Here is a 23341-nt window from a genome sequence, read left to right on the forward strand (position 1 = left end):
GTGAGGGAGCTTGTTCCACCATTGGGGTGCCAGAGCAGCGAACACACCATTCATATGGTGAATGTGGTATCCCACACGCCACATGAGTGGTACGCGTTACCTTTGAATAGTGATTCAGAACCACGTGATACGCGACCCTTTCAACCCAGACATGAATATTAGCTCATGTTTTTAATACGCATTAATAAAATGACTGCGCGGCAAAACAGTTTTAGAACAATGCTGATCCTGGGTTTCCATCGTTACTAGTTCAATTGCGGCGCGTCCTTTGAACTTGAGTGGCCAGAAAATGCTATTTAGAAAACTAACGTTAGCAAATTTTCTTTAACTTTGACAAAGAAAATAACAATTGAAAATACTGAAACGAGTTTCCTACCTGGTGTATCTACCACTTATGTCATCTTTTGAGATATTCTCGGACTCGGAGTCTGAAAACATGGCTATGAAGACTCGCCGGTCAGGCTACCAGGCCCAATTTTGCCCTGAAAGTGACGATGAGGAATTGTTAAACTCAACCAAAGGCATCCCAAATGATGGACAGGGTTAACGCGTTGCATTTGCCCTTCATGTCAACAAACGACAAGCACGAAAATGTGTTTCTCTCAACTGCGTTTTGCAAACCAAAGATGGAGTTTCTGACGGGTCTGACTGCTTTTATTCGAGATAAAGTAGGCATAACTGTCCGATATTTTATGAACATTGGAATCACAGTCATTATCATCTATTAATGAACGTAAACGTTATTCATCAGCCTATGACTGAGCATTCATTTTTTGATGACAAACCTGTGCGTCTTTTTGATAGCTGTCTAGGCTGGACTTCTACATTGGTAAGTTCACTATCCAGGTACTGTATGTTGTTATAACCTACCAATGCTGGCCAGATGTAGAAATGTGGATGTAATTAGTCTAAAGGATTAGGCAGATACTTCATTCAGTCTGACAGACAGGCACTTCCCCTTGCTGATGTGATGTCTAAAACTTTGTTTAGGGCTCATCTAACAAACCTCTTTGAAAATGACAAACACTTTTCACACCTATCTTCAATTGAAAAAGAAATGGCTTTCCGCACTGAAATGGTAAGAGGAATGTTGAAATGGGCCAATTGTAAAATATCCCTCCTGTCCCTCACTGCTTCACACATCTGCCATCCCAAGGGGGCTTTAGATTTGACATCCTGTGTTATTGAAGAAATGGACACATTGTTACAAAAATAAGCTCATCTGCAATTTCAGCATCCAGTTCACTCACATGTTGGTTTTATTTAGCAGGGTCTGTATTATTCCTATTTCAAGGTCTTCATCAATGCACCATCCTTTTTGCATGGGCTCCACCATATCATGAACGACAGGTTCTCTGAGTATCCTCTTGTTATCAATGCTGTGAAGAGGTTCAATCTGTACCCAGAGGTACTATAGGAGCTGGAACTATGTCATTATTTTGCAAGCAAGATTTTTGCATTTTATAAATATGCAAGTGCAGACATTCATTTTTTTCACCAAACAAAGACAAAAGAGAAACAATGGCGATCATTTAATTGGGCAGTGCAGTGGATCGCAAAAACATTATATTGTTCTTCTGTTTCTTCGTTACAGAGTGTTTATTCCAGTGATCCCCTCTGTTGATAGGTTTTCCTTGGCAGCCTGTTCAGGATTTACACTGGCATATGGACTTCTTTGGAATCCCCACCAAGGCATGTTGGAATGTCAACAGAGCAGATGGACTGAATCCAGTAGAGAGCTGTGAAGGTACAACTACTCCTAGAAAATAACTGCGTTAGGCTTGGGCGATACACCGGTATAAACTGTATATTTCGATGTACCGACGTATGATTTTGGGGTTGGGGGCTACCCCACCTATCTATAAGGACTCTAGGATGTGTCAAATAAATTATATCCAGCTCAGCCTTCAGCTTTGCATTTGGTTTGCTAACTTTCTATCTAATTGGCTAGATGTTAATACCTAGCTTCTTGGTTACAGCAGAGACATTCTAGCCTCAGTGCCTTGCTGAGTACAGTCTCTTTAGCTAACATTCCACTCCTTGCCACTCCTTGTCATTTGAAAAGAGACTGGCCTTTCTGCCATCGTCAAATATGAACATTATATCATGAATGAGCTCGAGGAGAACAGAGGAGTTGATCCTGATTCGATAACCCTCACAGCTATCTTCCAATCACAAAGATAATCAAAATATTGGAACCCTCACTTTTGTTCTCCACAGAACATGTTGGTATCCGTTTTTTATTTATCTAGAGGAAACCAGTCTGTCAAAAGTTGCTAGCTCAACTCTAAATTCTCAAACTAAATACTGCAATTCCAACCACAAAACCTCTTTGCTAAGCCTCAAAATACAACAACCTGCCTAGCTAACAGCTAAATGTTTGTTTTTGACTTTGTAATAATTGTAATTCATGTTGTCATGGAAAATATTAATGTTATTTCCAACAACCAATGAGCAACTCCACCATCAAGTCAGCTGCATATTGAACGTTGAGATTGCCTCTGGCAGTGACATGGAGAAGCAAGGAGTAGTCATGCACAACTCCGACTCTGACTCCTGTGGCTGGAGTCGAAAAGTAGTCAACTCTTGCACGACTCCGTCTCCTGTGGTTGGAGTCGACTCTTGCTCGACTCCAGGAAAAAAAACACGCTGAAACGGATGTGCACAGGTACACATCACCTCACTACTGCAGAGTCCTACTAGGAAGGCTACATTTGCGTTCTAGAGGACTGACATGAGCATGATGCTGCCCATTTGGTCATCAACTTAGCCTATAAAAGGCCTATTTTGTTTGAATATAGTTGATGTGTAGTAACTACAATATTTCAGTGATATTTCTGCTGTGTGCAGTCTTGACGGGTCACACGACATGGGATGATGCAACGCACTACGCTGATAAACCTATTCTTTGCCATGTTATAGTCCTATTCGGACAGGTATTACTAGAGACGTTGGTTTTGTAATTATTATCCAAGCATGTGCGTTATTCCAGAGGACGATTCACACAAGATACATTTTCCCCCCTGTAATTCAAAAATGTTTCAAATATAATTTACTCTTATGACGGAAGCCTGGAGGTTTTTATTGTAGGTGTGAAGATATTTTAACATCATAGGGTAGGTACACTGATAACTCGTGCTTGGCTGCCAAATGTATAGATGTTCCCATAATATTTAAGTTCATGAAATGTGATCATAATCATTATTTTAACGATCCATGGTAGACATCCTTCCTAATAACAATACCACTCATCCTGCTGATTTGAGCTGCTGAACCATATTTGCACTTGAGATGAGTTTATGGATGAGAAAGTGAACTTGCCATTCCCCCAAACTTTAGCGGGGATGCCCAGCTTTGCAATCTATTGCATAGGACGGTGTTCTCCGTCCCTGTTCGTGGAGAGCTACGTTCCTGTAGGTTTTCACTCCAACCCTAATCTAGCCCATCTAATTCAATAATTAGCTAGTTTATAAACTGAATCTGGTTAGTTACAACTGGGGTTGGAGCGAAAACCTACAGGACGGTAGCTCTCCAGGAACAGGGTTGGAGTTAAAACCTACAGGATGGTATCTCTCCAGGAACAGGGTTGGAGTGAAAACCTACAGGACGGTAGCTCTCCAGGAACAGGGTTGGAGTGAAAACCTACAGGACGGTAGCTCTCCAGGAACAGGGTTGGAGTGAAAACCTACAGGACGGTAGCTCTCCAGGAACAGGGTTGGAGTGAAAACCTACAGGACGGTAGCTCTCCAGGAACAGGGTTGGAGTGAAAACCTACAGGACGGTAGCTCTCCAGGAACAGGGTTGGAGTGAAAACCTACAGGACGGTAGCTCTCCAGGAACAGGGTTGGAGTGAAAACCTACAGGACGGTAGCTCTCCATAGTTTTTATTGCACCTAATTAAACTGCATTTGGAGATGTTCAATTTCAATTCACTGGAACTATGAAGAATAGCTTAGCCATAGTCATTGATAGCCTAATATATACTTTAATATACTTTTGGTGAATTTACGAGGCATTGCTATACAAGACATAGGCTATATTATGGTAATCTGTATCTCGCTATGTGCATGGTCCCGACAGTCTGTCTGCCTGCCTGCGACCAAGGTAAAGTTGGTTTTATATTCACACATTCGGACATTCAACAGACATTCAACAGACATTCGCCAAAAGCCATTTTAAAATTGTAAAAATAAATAATTAATTGATTTCCACAGAAACATAAAAATAGAAATGATTTATTCTATAAATGTCTAGCATACTTTTACAACCTTTGTTTTGAGGAAAAATTCCAGTTTCGACTTCATAGAAATACATCAAATCTATCGAATGCCATTTAAAACTGTATAAATCAATAACTAATTCACTGTTTGTCACAGAAACATCAAACTAGGTATAATCTGTTATGTAAATGTCTAGCATACTTTTACAACCTTTGTTTTGAGGAAAGATTCCAGTTTTGATTTGATTGAAATAAAAATTTGATAGAATACATGCCCTCTATCAAATCAAAACTGGAATTTTTCCTCAAAACAAAGGTTGTAAAAGTATGCTAGACATTTATAGAATAAATCATATCTAGTTTGTTTCTGTGACAAACAGTGAATTAGTTATTGATTTATACCGCTATATCGCTAGCTCTGTCTTTCTTTGCTGTGAAAGATGCAAGAGTTGGTTCTCGAAGTAGGTGACAGCAACTAGTTCCTCCATTGTAAAAATACTGAATCTCTGGAGCCGAGGAGTCGATTCTTAGCGGAATCGAAACTTGACACCCAAAAATGGGAGTCGACACCGGGAGTCGACGGGCAAGGAGTCAAGGAATCGATCATCCCCACCACTAGCAAGGAGTAGAATGTTAGCTAAAAAGACTGGTACCCAGACTAGAGACATTAAATCCCCTCCTGGATCAAGATCCCTGTTGGCTAAATTGTTATTTAACATTTCTTATAGCACCCCTTGTGTGCACTTCCGATAATACTGTATACACCGGTAATGTGCAGAAACGGTATGGCGGTTTGAAAATCTGGATACCGCCCAACCCTACTATGCATTGTAAATAGCATCTTGTAGTAACATAGTGTGTCACACTGTCAGGACTGGGAGGCACAGTAAATTGACACTGTGAATATCATTTTCTCCCACTTTTAGGCATGGGGGATGCAGCCTACTTCTATGTCTCCTGTGTCTTCCTGCTTAATGGGGTAATGATGAGCCTGTTCCTCCTCTACGGGACTTACCTAAGGTAATGAGTTCTTAAAACTGTTGTTGGTTTCTCACTAGCCTGGTCCCAGATCTTTTTGTTTTGTTGCGTACTCCATGCTCTCATGTAAGCCATGACAAGGATTTGCATGATGGCACAAAGACTGGTACCCAGGCTAGTTTATCACTATGGTATTCCATAAAACCATCGTCTTGGTTATCCATGCTGTTTTGGTGCCCCTTGCCACTCTACGAGACAATCTGATGTTTTTTTGGGGGGGGGGTCTTTCCAGTGGCAGTCGTCTTGGAGGGGTCGTCATTGTCCTGTGTCTCTTCTTTAACCATGGAGAGGTTGAGAGGTTTGGAGCTGTGTACTCATAGTGCAATCCATATTAAAGTTTCCTCACTGTACAATTAATGTTCTGTTTGAGATGAATGTAATTTGATTGTTTCATACAGTGTATGTAAACTTAGATCATCATGTCGGTTGGCTAGTGGTGAATGATATCTTAACTCATGCTATGTATTCCAGAGCACTCGGGTCATGTGGACTCCACCGCTGAGGGAGAGCTTCTCCTATCCCTTCTTTGTCCTGCAGATGCTGCTGTTAACACGCATTCTCAGGTATATATTGACTCCAATCCACAGTTATGTCAAGTTGGCTGGATGTCCTTTGGGTGGTGGACCATTCTTGATAAAACACGGGAAACTGTTGGGTGTGAAAAGCATCGTTGCAGTTCTTGACACACTCAAACCGGTGCGCCTGGCACCTACTACCATACCCTGTTCAAAGGCACTTCAATCTTTTGTCTTGCCCATTCACCCTCTGAATGGCACACATACACAATCCATGTCTAGATTGTCTCAAAGCTTAAAAATCCATCTTTAACCTGTCTCCCCCCCCTTCATCTAAACTGATTGAAGTGGATTTAACAAGTGACATCAATAAGGGATCATAGCTTTCACCTGGATTCACCTGGTCAGTCATGTCATGGAAAGAGCAGCTGTTCCTAACGTTTTGTACACCCAGTGTATGTCACTGAAAATGTATGAAGGCAAATAATACTGTTGTCTTTGTATGATTTTTGTAGGCGTTCCAACCATGAAAGAAGATCCCTAGTAGCTCTTGGTGCTTGCAATGTTTTGTTCCTTCTTCCTTGGCCATTTGCCCAGTTTGTTTTGCTAACTCGGGTAAATAAATCCATACAATGAGGTAAAAATGCATGCCTGGAAAATAGCCTGGTATCATTCCTGTGGATGTACCAGTCATCTTAAAAGATTCTGTTTATGTACTGAAGCTCCTTAGCTGTACAATAACCGTGACAATGAATTGAAATGCCTATGTTGTCTGCCTCTTCAGATTGCATGCCTGTTTGCCTGTTATTTTATGGGCTATCTCTCCACTTCCAAGATTAAATCACTACTTGTTGTGCATCTGGTAAGTATTACTACTGAATTGATATTTAGACATAATCGTCACAGGTTTAAGGCTTAGAAACATACTAGTATCTGCTATGGTTGTGAAATTGGTGATAGAACAGTTCCAACATGAACAATGTTCATCAATTATGCTATGATGATGGATCACTGTATTTTGATTTGATGAACAAAAGTTCTTTATTTCTCCTTTCAGGCTTCATTTGCCATCTGCTTTGTCATGCTGTTTGGGAATTTGGAACTTTTGACATCTTTTTACATTTCTTCCCTGGTTGCTGGCTGGGTGAGTAGACTGGGAAATAGACTGAAATGCCTGAATACACAAGTGTCATTCTGTCACACCTCATTCCTGTATGGTGGTGTTTTCCAGGCCATCATCGCACTGAGAGACGATATCACAAGTCTGCAAACTTGGAATCGTCTCAATTTTTATGAAATCCTATTTGAATAATTTTTGGGTATAATAATGTTAGTTTTTTAGTTACATGCTGGGGTTAATTGGTGAAACTACGTTCCTCAGAATTTGCAATTTTTCCATGACTTTAAGAGAAATATATTGAATTCCCATGGTATTATACCATCCCAAGGGTCTCCACTCTATACCCCCAATCGTAACATGAAATTACACAGCTTTATTTAGTGTCACAGTGCAACATATAACAGGTTTTGAGTGTTAACTTTATCCTCTCTAAATCCTCAGTTTGTCCAAGGTATTGCCTGGTTTACCTCCACTGTGCTTCTCAAATTCTTCATGTCGTTCATCCTCGGAGCGTCCAATGATGTAAGTTCTTAGATGAAAGTCTGTTCAGCATGATCTCAACGTGGGCTATGAGTGACCCATGAAGTCAAATGTTCTTTGTTCCTCACAATGTATTCCTCCTTCCTTTCTCTTTCACTGATGGAGTCTACTCATTTAATGTCAATTACTGTTTCAAATGTTTCCATATGAAGGTGTGATTGTCTGTATGACTTTAAAACTTCACTAGGGTAGGGGGCAGCATTCGGAATTTTGGATGAAAAGCGTGCCCAAATTAAACTGCCTGCTACTCAGGCTCAGAAGGATATGCATATAATTACACTGACCTGAGATTTGGATAGAAAACACTCTAAAGTTTCCAAAACGGTTAAAATAATGTCTGTGAGTATAACAGAACTGATATGGCAGGCGAAAACCTGAGGAAAATCCATCCAGGAAGTATTATTATTTTGAAAGGCTGTTTTTCCATTGAAAGCCTATCCACCATACAAAGACTTAGGACCCAGTTCATGATCTCTATGGCAGCACTTTCAATAAGTGTACAGTGGAAATTTCCAGACATGAGTCCAGCGCGTGATCGGGAGTGTGCCTTTCTTGTTTGTCCTTTTCTATTGAGGAAGCTTTTGTCCGGTTGAAATATTATTGATTATTTATGACAAAAACAACCTGAGGATTGATTTTAAACCTCGTTTGACATGTTTCTACAAACTTTTATTGTACTTTTTTGACTTTTCGTCTGGATGTTGAGAGCGCACTTTGTGCCTTTGGATTACTGAACTAAACGCACCAACAAAACTGAGGTTTTTGGACATAAAGAGGGACATTATCGAACAAAACAAACAGTTATTGTGTAACATGGAGTCCTGGGAGTGCCACCAGATGAAGATCATCAAAGGTAAGTAGGATAGGATAAAGTAATCCTTCTAACCCCCCCCCCCCCTTAAAAGATTTAGATGCACTATTGTAAAGTGGTTGTTCCACTGGATATCATAAGGTGAATGCACCATTTTGTAAGTCGCTCTGGATAAGAGCGTCTGCTAAATGACTTAAATGTAATGTAAATGTAAGTGATTAATTTTAACGCTATTTCTGACTTTTGTGACACCTCTCCTTGGTTGGAAAATGGCTGTATGGTTTTCTGTGGTTAGGCGCTGACCTAACATAATCGCATGGTGTGCTTTCGCCGTAAAGCCTTTTTGAAATCTGATACAGTGGCTGGATTAACAAGACGTTTATCTTTAATCCTATGTATAACACTTGTATCTTTCATCAATGTTTATGATGAGTATTTCTGTAATTTGATGTGGCTCTCTGAAATTTCACAGGATGTTTGTTTGAGACAATGATTACTGAACATAACGCGCCAATTTCAACTTAGGTTTTTGGACATAAAGAGGGACTTTATCGAACAAAACAAACATTTATTGTGTAACATGAAGTCCTGTGAGTACCATCTGATGAAGATCATCAAAGGTTAGTGATTAATTTAATCGCTATTTCTGACTTTTGTGAGTCCTCTCCTTGGCTGGAAAATGGCTGTATGGTTTTCTGTGACTAGGCGCTGACCTAACATAATCGCATGGTGTGCTTTCGCTGTGAAGCCTTTTTGAAATCAGACACTGTGTCACGTCCTGACCAGTAGAGGGTGTAGTTGGGTCAGGACGTGGCAGAAGGGAGTGAGTGTTTTATTGTTTCATTGATTTTTGGCCGTGTGACTTCCAATCAGGCACAGCTGTAGAGGGTTGTGGTTGATTGGGAGTCACACATAAGTTGCCTACGTTTCCTTTGTGTGGTGTGGGTAATTGTGCTTGTCAATGTGGTTGCACCTGACAGGACTGTGTTGGCTGTCAGTTTTTGTTGTTTTTGTAAATGCATAGTGTTCGTGACATTAAATATGACGAACCCTAACTCCGCCGCATTTTGGTCCACTTCTTCCATAGACAGCCGTTACAGAATTACCCACCAACAAAGGACCAAGCAGCGGAAGAAGGCTGGCGAGGTAAGGGAGACCGGGAGGCACCCCCAATAATTCTTTAGGGGGGGGGGCACAAGGGGAGTTTTGCGGGGCAAGAATGGAGCCCCAGGCCAGCTCCCCGCACTAGCATGGAGGTGCGTGTTCGCAATCTGGTACGCCCAGTACCAGCACCACGCACCAGGAGTCTAGTGTGTCAACCCAGCCTCGCCAGTCAACAGTCGTCATCAGAGCTGCCCGCCAGTCAACAGTCGTCATCAGAGCTGCCCGCCAGTCAACAGTCGTCATCAGAGCTGCCCGCCAGTCAACAGTCGTCATCAGAGCTGCCCGCCAGTCAACAGTCGTCATCAGAGCTGCCCGCCAGTCAACAGTCGTCATCAGAGCTGCCCGCCAGTCAACAGTCGTCATCAGAGCTGCCCGCCAGTCAACAGTCGTCATCAGAGCTGCCCGCCAGTCAACAGTCGTCATCAGAGCTGCCCGCCAGTCAACAGTCGTCATCAGAGCTGCCCGCCAGTCAACAGTCGTCGGAGCTGCCCGCCAGTCAACAGTCGTCGGAGCTGCCCGCCAGTCAACAGTCGTCGGAGCTGCCCGCCAGTCAACAGTCGTCGGAGCTGCCCGCCAGTCAACAGTCGTCGGAGCTGCCCGCCAGTCAACAGTCGCCGGAGCTGCCCGCCAGTCAACAGTCGCCGGAGCTGCCCGCCAGTCAACAGTCGCCGGAGCGGCCCGACTGCCCCGGACTGCCGGAGCGGCCCGACTGCCCCGGACTGCCGGAGCGGCCCGACTGCCCCGGACTGCCGGAGCGGCCCGACTGCCCCGGGCTGTCCGGAGCGGCCCGACTGCCCCGGGCTGTCCGGAGCGGCCCGACTGCCCCGGGCTGTCCGGAGCGGCCCGACTGCCCCGGGCTGTCCGGAGCGGCCAGACTGCCCCGGGCTGTCCGGAGCGGCCAGACTGCCCCGGGCTGTCCGGAGCGGCCAGACTGCCCCGGGCTGCCCCGAGCGCCAGACTGCCCCGGGCTGTCCGGAGCGGCCAGACTGCCCCGGGCTGTCCGGAGCGGCCAGACTGCCCCGGGCTGCCCCGAGCGGCCAGACTGCCCCGGGCTGCCCCGAGCGGCCAGACTGCCCCGGGCTGCCCCGAGCGGCCAGACTGCCCCGGGCTGCCCCGAGCGGCCAGACTGCCCCGGGCTGCCCCGAGCGGCCAGACTGCCCCGGGCTGCCCCGAGCGGCCAGACTGCCCCGGGCTGCCCCGAGCGGCCAGACTGCCCCGGGCTGCCCCGAGCGGCCAGACTGCCCCGGGCTGCCCCGAGCGGCCAGACTGCCCCGGGCTGCCCCGAGCGGCCAGACTGCCCCGGCTGCCCCGAGCGCCAGACTGCCCCGGCTGCCCCGAGCGGCCAGACTGCCCCGGGCTGCCCCGAGCGGCCAGACTGCCCCGGGCTGCCCCGAGCGGCCAGACTGCCCCGGGCTGCCCCGAGCGGCCAGACTGCCCCGGGCTGCCAGACTGCCCCGGGCTGCCAGACTGCCCCGGGCTGCCCCGAGCTGCCAGACTGCCCCGAGCTGCCAGGCTGCCCCGGGCTGCCCCGAGCTGCCAGGCTGCCCCGAGCTGCCAGACTGCCCCGGGCTGTCCCGAGCTGCCAGACTGCCCCGGGCTGCCAGACTGCCCCGGGCTGTCCCGAGCTGCCCCGAGCTGCCCCGAGCTGCCAGACTGCCCAGGGCTGCCCCGAGCTGCCAGACTGCCCCGGGCTGTCCCGAGCTGCCAGACTGCCCCGGGCTGTCCCGAGCTGCCCCGAGCTGCCAGACTGCCCAGACTGCCCCGAGCTGCCAGACTGCCCAGACTGCCCCGAGCTGCCAGACGGCCCAGACTGCCCCGAGCTGCCAGACGGCCCAGACGGTCCCGAGCTGCCAGACGGCCCAGACGGCCCCGAGCTGCCAGACTTTCCCGACTGCCTGGAACGGCCAGAGCCTGAGCCGCCTCCAGGATAGGTGGGTTGGGGAGGGAGGGTGTAGCACAGTGCCGTCGGTGACGGCAGCCACCCTCCCTTCCCTCCCTTATTGTTTAGGTGTTCCTTTTTGTTGGGCATTTTCTTGTGTTTTCCTTTTTTAGGTGCATCCCGGGGGTCTGCACCTTGAGGGGGGGGGGTACTGTCACGTCCTGACCAGTAGAGGGTGTAGTTGGGTCAGGACGTGGCAGAAGGGAGTGAGTGTTTTATTGTTTCATTGATTTTGGCCGTGTGACTTCCAATCAGGCACAGCTGTAGAGGGTTGTGGTTGATTGCGAGTCACACATAAGTTGCCTACGTTTCCTTTGTGTGGTGTGGGTAATTGTGCTTGTCAATGTGGTTGCACCTGACAGGACTGTGTTGGCTGTCAGTTTTTGTTGTTTTTGTAAATGCATAGTGTTCGTGACATTAAATATGACGAACCCTAACTCCGCCGCATTTTGGTCCACTTCTTCCATAGACAGCCGTTACACACTGTGGTTGGATTAACAAGAAGTTTATCTTTAAAATGGTGTATAATACTTGTATGTTTGAGGAATTTTAATTATGGGATTTCTGTTGTTTTGAATTTGGCGCCCTGCAATTTCACTGGCTGTTGTCGAGGTGGGACGCTACCGTCCCACTGATACCAGAGAGGTTAACCTCACTGTGTGTTTCTCTATATTTCCCACAGGCTCACATTGGCAACTTGATCAGATCCAAGTTGACCAAGTACAAGGATTTCCACACGTTGATGTACACCTGTGCTGCAGAGTTCGACTTTATGGAGCTGGAGGTAGGTTTCATTTCATCAGTGCTGCCTCCAAGCTTACTTTTGACACTACTATTTGGTTGTTGATTTTTTTATGTCTAAGTGCTTTTCTTATACTGTATTCTGTTCCCAGACTTTGTTGGGACACGTTAAGACATCGATACTCCCGGTAAACAGTTATTGTAGCCATCATTTCTGGAAAGGTGAGACACATTATTCTCGATTTTGACATTGCAGCTCATTTAAGTCAATTTGAGTGTATATTGTAGTATTATAAATAATTCCTTTGAAGGCAATTAAAGAAGTCTGACGATCTCTTAGGCGCGAAAGAGTTAACTCTAAAGAAGATGTCGATATTGACACTGCAGTAAGTAATTTCCAATCCAACAAATAGCATTAAGTATTATATTCACTGAACACTAGCGCCACCTACAGACCTCTGATAGCTTCCTCATGCAAACATTTTCTATCATATTTTAGGATGGCACAGTTTGCTAATGGGGAGGTAAGCCAACTTAGCTACTTATTTTCACTTTCAAACCAACATCACAGCCCATATTAGCAGCTGTTTTCCTTGAAGGCACAATGACTCGTGAATCATTACAGTGCTCATAACTTCCACTGTGTTTCCCTGCCCGTGTGTGCGTGCGTGTGTCAGATGGTGTACCATAGTCTGCAGCTGGTGGCCTTTGCCGTGCTGGCGATCTTGGTCATGAGAATCAAACTTTTCCTGGCCCCGCTGATGTGCCTCATGGCCTCCCTGATCTGCTCTAGACAGGTAAGATGTCTGTAGACAGACACTGACAGAAACAAACAGACAGACATGGAGAGACAATAGAAATCACATGGGCCACTTTCCATTTTCCTTAATTGACCTCCATCATACCAGTTATAGAAGCCATGCTGATCTAGCGTAAAGAGAGGACAGATGGCTAGTGCAATGAAACAAATTAATCTCTTATTAGTACTCCACCAGTCAGCATTAGTGTTAGTAACTGGACTTGATGCAGGCAGTCAGAGCATAATGAAAAACATCCCCCAAATCAAATGTCCTTATTAATAAAGACTGCCTGATAAATGATCTACGTTGGATCTTCATTGATCTGCCGGTATATATGTTCTCCAATGCTTCGCAGTTGTTTGGCTGGATAGGGGAGCACTTCAAGCGCCACATCACTGTGTTTGGCATCCTGTCCATCATGGCCATCCAGGGCGTGGCCAACTTCCAAAGCCAGCGAGGAATCGTAGGAGACTTCAGCAACCTGCCTCAGGAGCAGCTCCTGGAGTGGATCAATGCCAACACCATGCCCAGTGAGTCATGTCACGTTACGACTTATTCCTAGCGTGTGCTTTTCAGGGGCATGAGATTAGTGGGCTGAGCTAGTTCAGTTGCTGCTAAGCTCTGTAGATGCATTACTATCTAGGATAGATCTGAATTAGTGTAATTATTGTAATGCAAAAAATGTATTGAGGGATACAAGGAATGGGCTGCAAAAAGGGAAATTAAATTGTATTTGTGTGTTCCAAGATGCTGTGTTTGCTGGCTCCATGCCAACCATGGCGAGTGTGAAACTGTCCACTGGTAGAGCCATCGTGAATCATCCCCACTACGAGGACACTTGGCAGAAGTAAGACTGCTACAATTCCCCTATGGGTTATACTTTGCAACAATATCTGATGAGGCACCACCCATTATGTTTGTCAGTAAGTTACGTCTAACATATTCCCACAAGGAAAGAACCAATTTGGTGTACACCTTTTACAGCTGTAAACCGGCCAAGGAGGTGAAGAGGAATCTGATGCAGCTGCAGGCAGACTACTTCATCCTGGAGGACTCCTGGTGTAACCGCCGCTCCAGGTAAACATGGTGGTATTATAAAGCATACCATAGCAAAATATTTTGCAATAGAAAATTAAAACAAGTTTCTTATTGGCCACTTTTCCTCCCCATTTGTCTGTTTTCTTCCTTTTGGTGCCTAATGAACAAAGCCCTGTAGTACTATGCTCTCTCAACCTCTGATTCCCATCTAACTGTGCTATACTTGACAGGCCAGGCTGCAGCATGCCTGAGATCTGGGACGTGGAGGATCAGGAGAACAGAGGAAAGTTGCCGCTATGTACCCTCCTGTCCATCGACTCCCAACCTTACTTCACCACAATGTTCGAGAATAAATTCTACAAGGTGCTGAAAATCCCCATAGCTGCCAAATATGACCTTTTAATATAGGGATATCATTTTTATTAAACATGTTCAATTTCAATAGTCTTTTTTTTCTCTACAGGACAACGCCTTTATCTCTTGAACACCTTAAAAAGCTCTGCGTATTGTGCACTGTGTTCTTTCACATGCTGATGATGTGCTTTGCGCCTGGGTTAAATATGGAGAGAGAAATAAGACATTTTACACACTTTTTATTGCTTTCCATCAGCAAAGTAAAAAAAAAAATATAATGTTTTTTTTTTTTACATCCTATGTTATGGTATTGAACAACATGACAGGAGGATTTTCTGTGCTTGACTGACAGCAGTTGTGAGGTCAGTGTAATATATGGTCCTAAAGTGGTCCTTTGTAGCTCAGTTGGTAGAGCATGGTGCTTGTAACGCCAGGGTAGTGGGTTCAATTCCCTCGACCACCCATACGTAAAATGTATGCCCGCATGACTAAGTCACTTTGGGTAAAAGCATCTGCTAAATGGCATATTATCCTGAAGAACACCCTGTTTCTATGGTACAGATCACATAATACACAATCGAATCCATTGCACTGCGATGGATACATTGAGTTGTGGTACCTACTTCGCACATATAGGATCACAAAGACAATATTTGTAATGACTTGAAATAGCCAACATTTTATCTGAATTCTGTTCAAACTAAAATTATTCAAATTATTATTTTGTTAAAAAAAATATTTGGAGAAATGTACCAGGTTTGTCATTTTCACCAGTGACAAAGTTGCAATACATCGGTGCACATTCACTGATATTGCAGTACATTACAGTTCTTCCTATTTGTGAACAAACACTACATCTGTGACATAGAAACATACAGTACATATCTTGACAGAAAATGGGTACAATGAAGTACTAATGAGTTAATATTTGTAACTTATTAATCAGTTCAGTTTGCCGGTTTGGTTGAAGAGGATATGATTTTCACAAAAACATTCAGATCACTACTGCTGTGTGTTTGTACTACCTGAAAAGTTTGATTACAGTATGACTAAAAGACACAAAGAGCATTCACAAGGCACATAAGCTATTGTCTGTATAATCAGCTACACACTAATATAGTCAATAGAGCAGACACACAAAGTGGATGGGGTTTGACAAACTCCCCCTAGACAGCTCAATAGAACCATCACTCCACACATTGCATTGTTCTCAGCACTCGTCTATTATTGCTAAATCAGGAGCATGTGTGCTAAGCAAATTAGAAATATATAATTACAATACATTTTACGGCTCATTTTTGGAAATGTCTGTAATACTGAACTTACTTTTTACATGTGACAAGTATTAAAACATGTGCAGCATAAGTTGTACAATACAGTTTTACTGCACAGAATAACGTTCATTGCTATTAGAAGAAAACTGAACGGCACAGTAATTTAGATATTTTTTTCCTGTTTATCAAAAAGAATTGTCCCAACAATAGACAAATAGGCTATGCTATTGAAATATGGTATGAGTAGTGAGACAAATGAGAGTAAAGAACTTTCCACAATCAGAAATCATGTAGATTCCTGAGTTGTTACTTTTTCTAGACATTTCAACAACAGTTCTGTGGATCTTCAGATTCAATGTTTTTAACTCAATTCAGGCCTGTGCACTAATTCCTACTGGCAAACAAATCTAAAGTGCTTATTGTAATATTCATATCACTTCCTTAACCTTAAATTAGTATTTTTTTTAATTGTCCATTAAAACATAAAAAGCACACAATTCCACTAAAATAGCACAACAGTGACAAAAAAAAGAAATGCTGAGCAACTTGATCTGAGCAGCGATATCAATACTGAGAATGCAACTTGCAGAGTATACAGTACGGATACAGTACAGGGGCAGTAAAAAGATGTTGCCACTCCAACCTTTCTGTCATTGTTTCACAACCGAGAAAGATTATGGGGTATAGGTGCCTAAATGTCTACATTCTTCTTTTGGTTTGCAACAGTTTAGATTACCAGTGTCTAGTCATGATGTAACCAGTTTGAACTGTTGAAATCAAACCTGAATCATTGCTTGAGTGACGTGCTTCTGGAGCTGGTGTAGCTGGTTTGTGTATAGTACATTTTGTAAATGTACTATACACAATATATTATTTGACAGAGACCAGAATGTCTCAGGATGTGAATCTTATTTTATTTTTTACAAAATATTGCTTAAAATTTTGATGAGAAAATATACCTTTTAAAATGAAGTAAATTCACGCATACATGACAATCAAAGAAGATTCCGCATCAGTGTGGCGGTGGTGGCCCCATCTTTTGGCAGCTGTGGGAAATAATTGGTTCACATTGGGGTTTGACCCAGAATGGTGGGGGTCGGTGTCAGTCTGGTTAATTTATATCCAAGCAATGTGCTCGCCACTGCAAGGAAGTCAGTCCTCTGTGTACCGAGGGGGCCTCAGGATCCCCAGAGCTACACTGGACCACTGGAGGTAACTGGAGCTCAACTGTTGACCGAGGAGACGCACAAAAGGGGCTTCTCCAGAGACCAGTCTGACTTATCTGCTCCAGGCCTAGCTCACCCTCTCACCTTGCTCACTGTACCAGAGTGGCCCTCTGTGGGGTTAGTAGGACAAAGGTCTCCTCAATCACAAGGCCGTCTCCAAGGCTGAACTCTGCCCTCCTGCCGCAGTGGTGTCCATATTGACTCTAACACAGGCCACCTTCTCCTGGCTGCCAGAGACAAGTGAGGGAGATGGATGGGAAGAGAAGCATCAGCGGGCTGGTTGTGCTGTGCCAGAATATCAATGGGTAAAGGATGAGCAGGATATGTGTTGCTGATTTAAGTGCAAGGCTGTCTGAAAGAATGTCAGACAGAGATGCTAAAATTAAAACTCAAAGCTCATTCCATGCTCTAAGTATAGACAGTTGTTAACACTCTAAACTTGAAGATGGCAGACTCGTGTTAAAGTATGTTGTTCTTAACCATTATAATTGGGGTAAAAATACAAAATGTGTCAGCATCGTGTTAGATCCTCAGGACGTCAGAACCTCAGGGCAAAGCCTCTTGAACGCTTTGCTTTTATATGCTGTAATGTAATATAATATATTACAAGATACATTCATATATATTGTAATATATGAATGCATCTGTAGGCAAATACAATATTCAGGAAAACAAAATCGAGTCTTGTTTTCTGCAAACATCCACACAAAATGTAGATGTCACAACATACATGCAACTGAACATTACACAAGTTATGACACAGCAAAAGCAATAACTTAATACTTTCATTACATAAGAATGGATGCATTGTTCTTGTCATACATATTAATTAATGGGCTAGTCACAGAATTAAGTAGACTAGTTTATTGGATTAGAATAGTCACAGAATATAATATAATTATTTGATCTATAAGGGGTGAGTTATCAATGTGATCTTGTCTTAGTGAGATTTCAGTAGACCTGAGGTGTGCCTGGAAAAAAGCTCCTCCATTTTTAGAAGAAAGGTGGGGGGGGTCAGCTAAAGGGGAGTCATTTTCAGCATAGCTACCTTTGGCTACGCTTCATAGATGGGCCGAAGTCGGCACTCATCGCCACTGCTTTGCATGCCCCGCTTTTGGCCATTTCCTCAGAGATATTAACATTGCCGAGGTCACATGAGCTACATGCAGCGAGGAACAGGGCAGAACAGGGGAAGGGAGATAGAGATGCATGCATATGGATAAGGTAAACAAACAAAAGATTGAAGTGCACACGGGACTACTTGGCACCAGTTCTCTGTCATTGTATCTTGCACTAAAAATATGTACTGGCTTATGTGTAACAATTTCTCTGTTGCCAATTGTTACTCTTGGAAGATGATTGTCTGTGGTGAGTTCTTTACGTAATCAATGTGCCCATTAGTCATTAGTATTCACATGGTTTTAGAGCCTTTTTACCTTGCCATGACACTATGTAGCGTTATGTATCATAACAATCCCGCCCAAAACACAAACGCAACCCGCTAGGTGTGTGTTTTCAATAAAAAGGCATCATCTACAGGTATAGTAAATAGCCAAGTTACGATTTTGGCCATGCACTCATTGATGTTACTGTATATTACTGAGTAGGGTTAAAACTCAACACGTGGGCTGGATATATCAGACACCCACCCCTACCGCCTCTTCATCCATTGGGAGGGTATGAGCGATTATTCTGTACGATCTGTTCAAGATAAACACGTTACAGAACTAACATCACCACTATTACCTTTAGATGCAATACCAAGAATGTAGAGATGGAGGAAAAATTAGAATAGTATAACATAAATCATATCATACAAAGACAAAGCGTGTCCTTCATTTAGGTATTCAGTGTAATGTATTGTACTCTGGTTGAATGGTGGGCAGCACTCACCTCCCTGAGAGAGTTTTTACTGGGATCTTGAGCAGGTTCCCACCGTCATAATGGACCTTCACAGCATTCACGCCCACCTGTTCTTCTATGAGCAATAAAGCCTGGGCCTCCTGGGACCAAGGGGACAAGCGGAGAATTACACTTGAGTGTACCCATGAGGGTGCAGATAAATTGCCATGGTCTGAGCCCCTTTGCCGTTCTAGTCATTTGATTCCTGTGGGGACAGGTCATGTTAGCATGCTAGACAGTGAACATTGTCTGGGAACTAATGGCTTTAAAAGTATTATTGTGTGTTACCCGTTTCTCCCTCTCCTTCTTCTTCTTGTCATCCTCTTTCTTCTTCTTGCTCTCGGGCATCAAGTCGTCCAGATAGCTGAGCTCCCTCTTGGTAAAGAAAAAGTCGAGAAGCTTCCGAATGAAGACGAGGGCCAGCACCTTTAAGCAAAAATAGGGTATTTTAAGGGAGAGAGAGGGAGCAAAAGGACCACAGACTCATACAGAAGGTTTTCGATATTTTTATGTTTACAAACACCCTTGTTGGTAGACACGATGTCACGTTTCTCCAATTTGTAGATGTGGAGAGTGATATTACCATAGGGAGATAGAATGACAGTAGTATTACTATAGCACAATTCTCTCTATGGGTATTACCATCATTGGGAATACGACGGCGGCTGCGGAGGCCTTGATGACCCACAGCAGTATGAGGCAGGTGAGCTGCACCAGGGTGAATACATGGACCTTCCACAGGGGAACGTAGCGCAGGTAGATCAGGTCAGGCTGGTGCTTGGCTGGCATACCAAACAACTTGATACGGTCAAAGAACTATGAGAGAGAGAGACCCGTTCATTGTTCATTTCATATTTTAGTCATGAAACACACTCTTTGAGTTTAAATGTGATGATGTTTTTCTTGATAAAAGTGAGTTTAATTACAAAGGAGTAAGCTCATCATTACAGACAAGGCATTGCTTTACTTTTAAAGAGAAAAAAAAAGCTGGTCATATCTTCAATCAATCATATCATATCATTGAATATAATCTCACTTGAATGCCTTTGAGTGAAGAGACTCCCATGTAGAGGAAGACCCCGTATAGCACTGGCATAGGAATGAACTGGAGGGTGGGGGAGAAGTTGAACATACAGTATATAATAAATAATACATGGGATTTAAACTGCCTTTAAAACCTGTTTGGGATAGGGGGCAGTATTTTCACGGCCGGATAAAAAACGTACCCGATTTAATCTGGTTACTACTCCTGCCCAGAAATTTGGATAGAAAACACTCTAAAGTTTCTAAAACTGTTTGAATAGTGTCTGTGAGTATAACAGAACTCATATGGCAGGCCAAAACCTGAGAAGATTCCATACAGGAAGTGCCCTGTCTGACAATTTGTTCTCCTTCTGTGGCATCTCTATCGAAAATACAGCATCTCTGCTGTAACGTGACATTTTCTAAGGCTTCCATTGGCTCTCAGAAGGCGCCAGAAAGTGGAATGACGTCTCTGCAGTCTCTGGGCGAAAAACAGCAGGAGTTTTTGTGAGTGGTCAGGCAGGGAACAATGACACTGGAGATGCGCGTCCACGAGACGACTCCATTTTTTTTCTTTCAGTCTTTGAATGAATACAACGTCGCCCGGTTGTAATATTATCGCTATTTTACGAGAAAAATTGCATAAATATTAATTTTAAACAGCGTTTGACATGCTTCGAAGTACAGTAATGGAATATTTCGAAAAAAAATTGTCACGAAATGCGCTCGCGTGTCACCCTTCGGATAGTGACTTGAACAAATGAACAAAACAGAGGTATTTGAATATAACTATGGATTATTTGGAACCAAAACAACATTTGTTGTTGAAATAGAAGTCCTGGGAGTGCATTCTGACGAAGAACAGCAAAGGTAATCCAATTGTTCTTATAGTAAATCTGAGTTTGGTGAGGGTCAAACTTGGTGGGTGTCAAATTAGCTAGCCATGATGGCCGGGCTATGTACTCAGAATATTGCAAAATGTGCTTTCTGACACCGCGATTGCATAAAGGAGTTCTGTATCTATAATTCTTAAAATAATTGTTATGTTTTTTGTCAATGTTTATCGTGAGTAATTTAGTAAATTCACCGGAAGTTTGCGGTGGGTATGCTAGTTCTGAACATCACATGCTAATGTAAAAAGCTGGTTTTTGATATAAATATGAACTTGATTGAACAAAACATGCATGTATTGTATAACATAATGTCCTAGGAGTGTCATCTGATGAAGATCATCAAAGGTTAGTGCTGCATTTAGCTGTGGTTTTGGTTTTTGTGACATATATGCTTGCTTTGAAAATGGCTGTGTGATTATTTTTGGCAGGGTACTCTCCTGACATAATCTAATGTTTTGCTTTCGCTGTAAAGCCTTTTTGAAATCGGACAATGTGGTTAGATTAACGAGAGTCTTGTCTTTAAAATGGTGTAAAATAGTCATATGTTTGAGAAATTGAAGTTATAGCATTTTTGAGGTATTTGTATTTCGTGCCACGCTCTACCATTGGATATTGGTGAGGCGTTCCACTAGCGGAACGTCTGTCCCTAAACAGGTTAAAAAGTACATGTCAACATTTCAACTGTAAGGTGAATATACTGTATAACAGTCAAACTGCTTATCATTCACATTGCCTGTCATGGCATTGGTGTCCAGCTCCCATTGTCTTATAAAAATAAAGCTGGATTATTAATATAACACTTTTCTGAAACCCAAAGATCTGTCACCTTGAGTGCGGAGGTCATGAAGACAGAGCAGCCCATGAGGACAAAGATCATGAACCCGGTGACTCTCTGCTCTCTGATGCCCAGGAACTTGGGCTGTTCTCCTGGGGCCGAGCAGCCCGACTCCACCTTTAGATTTGATTACATTAGATTAATATTTATTATACTCAGAGAAACACATTATCTTTTTCAGACTTGTACATTAACACAAAAAACAAATCCATAACTCACTTAGACCAGAGTTGTCAAACTTAATCCCGTAATTCATTCCTGGAGGGTCGAGTATTATTTATTATTTATTTCCATTTGTGTCCGGTTAAAACCTAGACAACCAGGTGAGGGCAGTTCCTAACTAATCGACGACCTGAATTGATCAATCAAGTACTAGGGAGGAGCAAAAAAAAACACAGACACTATGCCCTCCAAGAATTGAGTTTGACACCGCTGACATAAAGACCGCAGCAGGCTGCCAACCTTGAGACTGTTGACGTGGGAGATGGAGAGCACGGTGGCGGCTACGAACCAGGGCAGGCCCATGATGGAGCAAACTCCCAGCATTACCGCCACCACCAGCAGGTCCAGATGGTAGCCACAGCCTTTCTACATGACGGAGAAGAGGGGGGAAAAAAAGAGGATAAAAAGCCATTTTAGTATAGCTGGACCCCCGAATTAAAAACACTAGCTACATTCAACACATGATAATATAATGGGAAGAACAGGGTGACAGAACAACATATTTGTAAACATGTTTCTATTCCACCTTGGCAGTGGACACGGAGCATGTAGACTACGGAAGTCTATGCCATAAACCAGCGCTTGCTCACTTTGAGCTTGTGCTCCTTGCGGTTGATGATGACGGCAGTGATCTGCTGGTCCATGAAGATGAGGATGGTGCAGAGAAGAGCGGGCAGCGCTGCCACCAGCAGGGTCCACCAGGGGTTGGGGCCCAGCGGGGAGATCAGCCAGCCGCGATGCTTGGAGGTAGGCTGTAGACCAGAGCACAGAGTTAGCTTTTAAACTGAAGCTACTGGCTTGCAGTCAGGGTATAGTGTTCGCTAGCAAGAGCCTGTAAGTGCAAGTTCAAGTATATTGGTCATATGCACAGGAACACAGTACAATGAAATGCTTGCAGGCTCAACTCTGGACAATGCAATAACAATAATAGAAAAATTAAGTAATAAACAAATTCATAGAATAGAAGCTCAACGGAACACAAATAGAATAACATTTTAGCAGAAGTATAAACACAAGGGAATCACTCAAACAGATTTGCATTACGATATTTACACGTGTGCCAGGGAAGCGGGATATGGAGAGCAAAGTGTTTTGTGCAACATTAAAAAGAAGTCCTGCAGCAGTTGTGGTGTGTGTGGTTTTGATTGTGTGTTTTTGTATGTGCATATGAGAATAACATTGAAGTTTACACTGACACGATGACAGAATTCATCAGGAAGTGTATAGGGGATGTTGTTCCCACTGACGATTAAAACCTAGACAAACCAAAAACCGTGGATAGATGGCAGCATTCGCGCAAAACTGAAAGCACGAACCACTGCATTTAACCAGGGCAAGGTGACTGGTAATATGATTGAATACAAACAGTCCAGTTATGCCCTCCACAAGGCAATCAAACAGGCAAAACGTAAGTACAGAGACAAAGTGGAGTCACATTTCAACGGCTCAGACAAGAGACGTATGTGTTATGGACTCCAGACAATCACGGATTATGAAGGGGAAACCAACCATGTCGCGGACACCGATGTTTTGCTTCCGGACACATTCTTTGCCCGCTTTGAGGATAACACAGTGCCACTGACACGGGCCGCTCCTGAGGACTGTGAGCTCTCATTCTTTGTGACCGACGTGAGTAAAACATTTACGCGTGTTAACCCTTGCAAGGCTGCCGGGCCAGACAGCATCC

The 23341-nt window shown here is 43.7% G+C and overlaps 2 protein-coding genes across 5 annotated transcripts in view; one reads left to right on the plus strand and one right to left on the minus strand.

Annotated features, from left to right (window-relative positions):
* The first annotated feature begins 5149 nt into the window (after window positions 1-5149).
* On the plus strand, window positions 5150-14407 carry LOC106588142 (probable C-mannosyltransferase DPY19L1). The gene is made up of 16 exons (XM_045709207.1): window positions 5150-5239; window positions 5490-5555; window positions 5729-5820; window positions 6288-6409; window positions 6557-6634; window positions 6830-6916; window positions 7334-7414; window positions 12029-12130; window positions 12240-12309; window positions 12428-12473; window positions 12587-12611; window positions 12765-12884; window positions 13243-13417; window positions 13635-13734; window positions 13812-13964; window positions 14156-14407. Exons 5-16 carry the CDS (start codon window positions 6584-6586, stop codon window positions 14331-14333), a joined length of 1188 nt encoding a protein of 395 aa, XP_045565163.1. The 5' UTR covers window positions 5150-5239; window positions 5490-5555; window positions 5729-5820; window positions 6288-6409; window positions 6557-6583; the 3' UTR covers window positions 14334-14407.
* A 94-nt stretch (window positions 14408-14501) lies between these two features.
* LOC106588196 (sodium bicarbonate cotransporter 3) overlaps window positions 14502-23341 on the minus strand; it is a 76288-nt gene continuing 67448 nt past the window's right edge. For 2 of the 4 annotated variants that reach the window (XM_045709203.1, XM_014176951.2), the window contains 9 exons: window positions 22245-22406; window positions 21895-22020; window positions 21424-21549; window positions 19718-19786; window positions 19324-19497; window positions 18970-19107; window positions 18673-18782; window positions 18429-18480; window positions 14502-17006 (listed from right to left, as the gene is read on the minus strand). In XM_045709203.1, coding sequence (XP_045565159.1) covers window positions 16983-17006; window positions 18429-18480; window positions 18673-18782; window positions 18970-19107; window positions 19324-19497; window positions 19718-19786; window positions 21424-21549; window positions 21895-22020; window positions 22245-22406 — 981 coding nt within the window. In that variant the 3' untranslated portion in view covers window positions 14502-16982. Of the gene's footprint in view, window positions 17007-17827; window positions 17939-18428; window positions 18481-18672; window positions 18783-18969; window positions 19108-19323; window positions 19498-19717; window positions 19787-21423; window positions 21550-21894; window positions 22021-22244; window positions 22407-23341 lie in introns of all 4 variants that reach the window. The other 2 variants (XM_014176953.2, XM_045709202.1) reach the window with 2 other exon arrangements.

This window comes from Salmo salar, chromosome ssa27 (genome assembly GCF_905237065.1).
Source record: "Salmo salar chromosome ssa27, Ssal_v3.1, whole genome shotgun sequence".
NCBI classification, from domain to species: Eukaryota; Metazoa; Chordata; class Actinopteri; order Salmoniformes; family Salmonidae; genus Salmo; species Salmo salar.

Bases quoted from the DNA above. Each gene is read 5' to 3' on its own strand.
- LOC106588142 (XM_045709207.1), top strand. From the start codon at position 6,584: ATGGGCTATCTCTCCACTTCCAAGATTAAATCACTACTTGTTGTGCAT. The intron at 6,635-6,829 runs GTAAGTATTACT...TTCTCCTTTCAG, and splicing joins CACTACTTGTTGTGCATCTG to GCTTCATTTGCCATCTGCTT. The intron at 12,885-13,242 runs GTAAGATGTCTG...AATGCTTCGCAG, and splicing joins CCCTGATCTGCTCTAGACAG to TTGTTTGGCTGGATAGGGGA.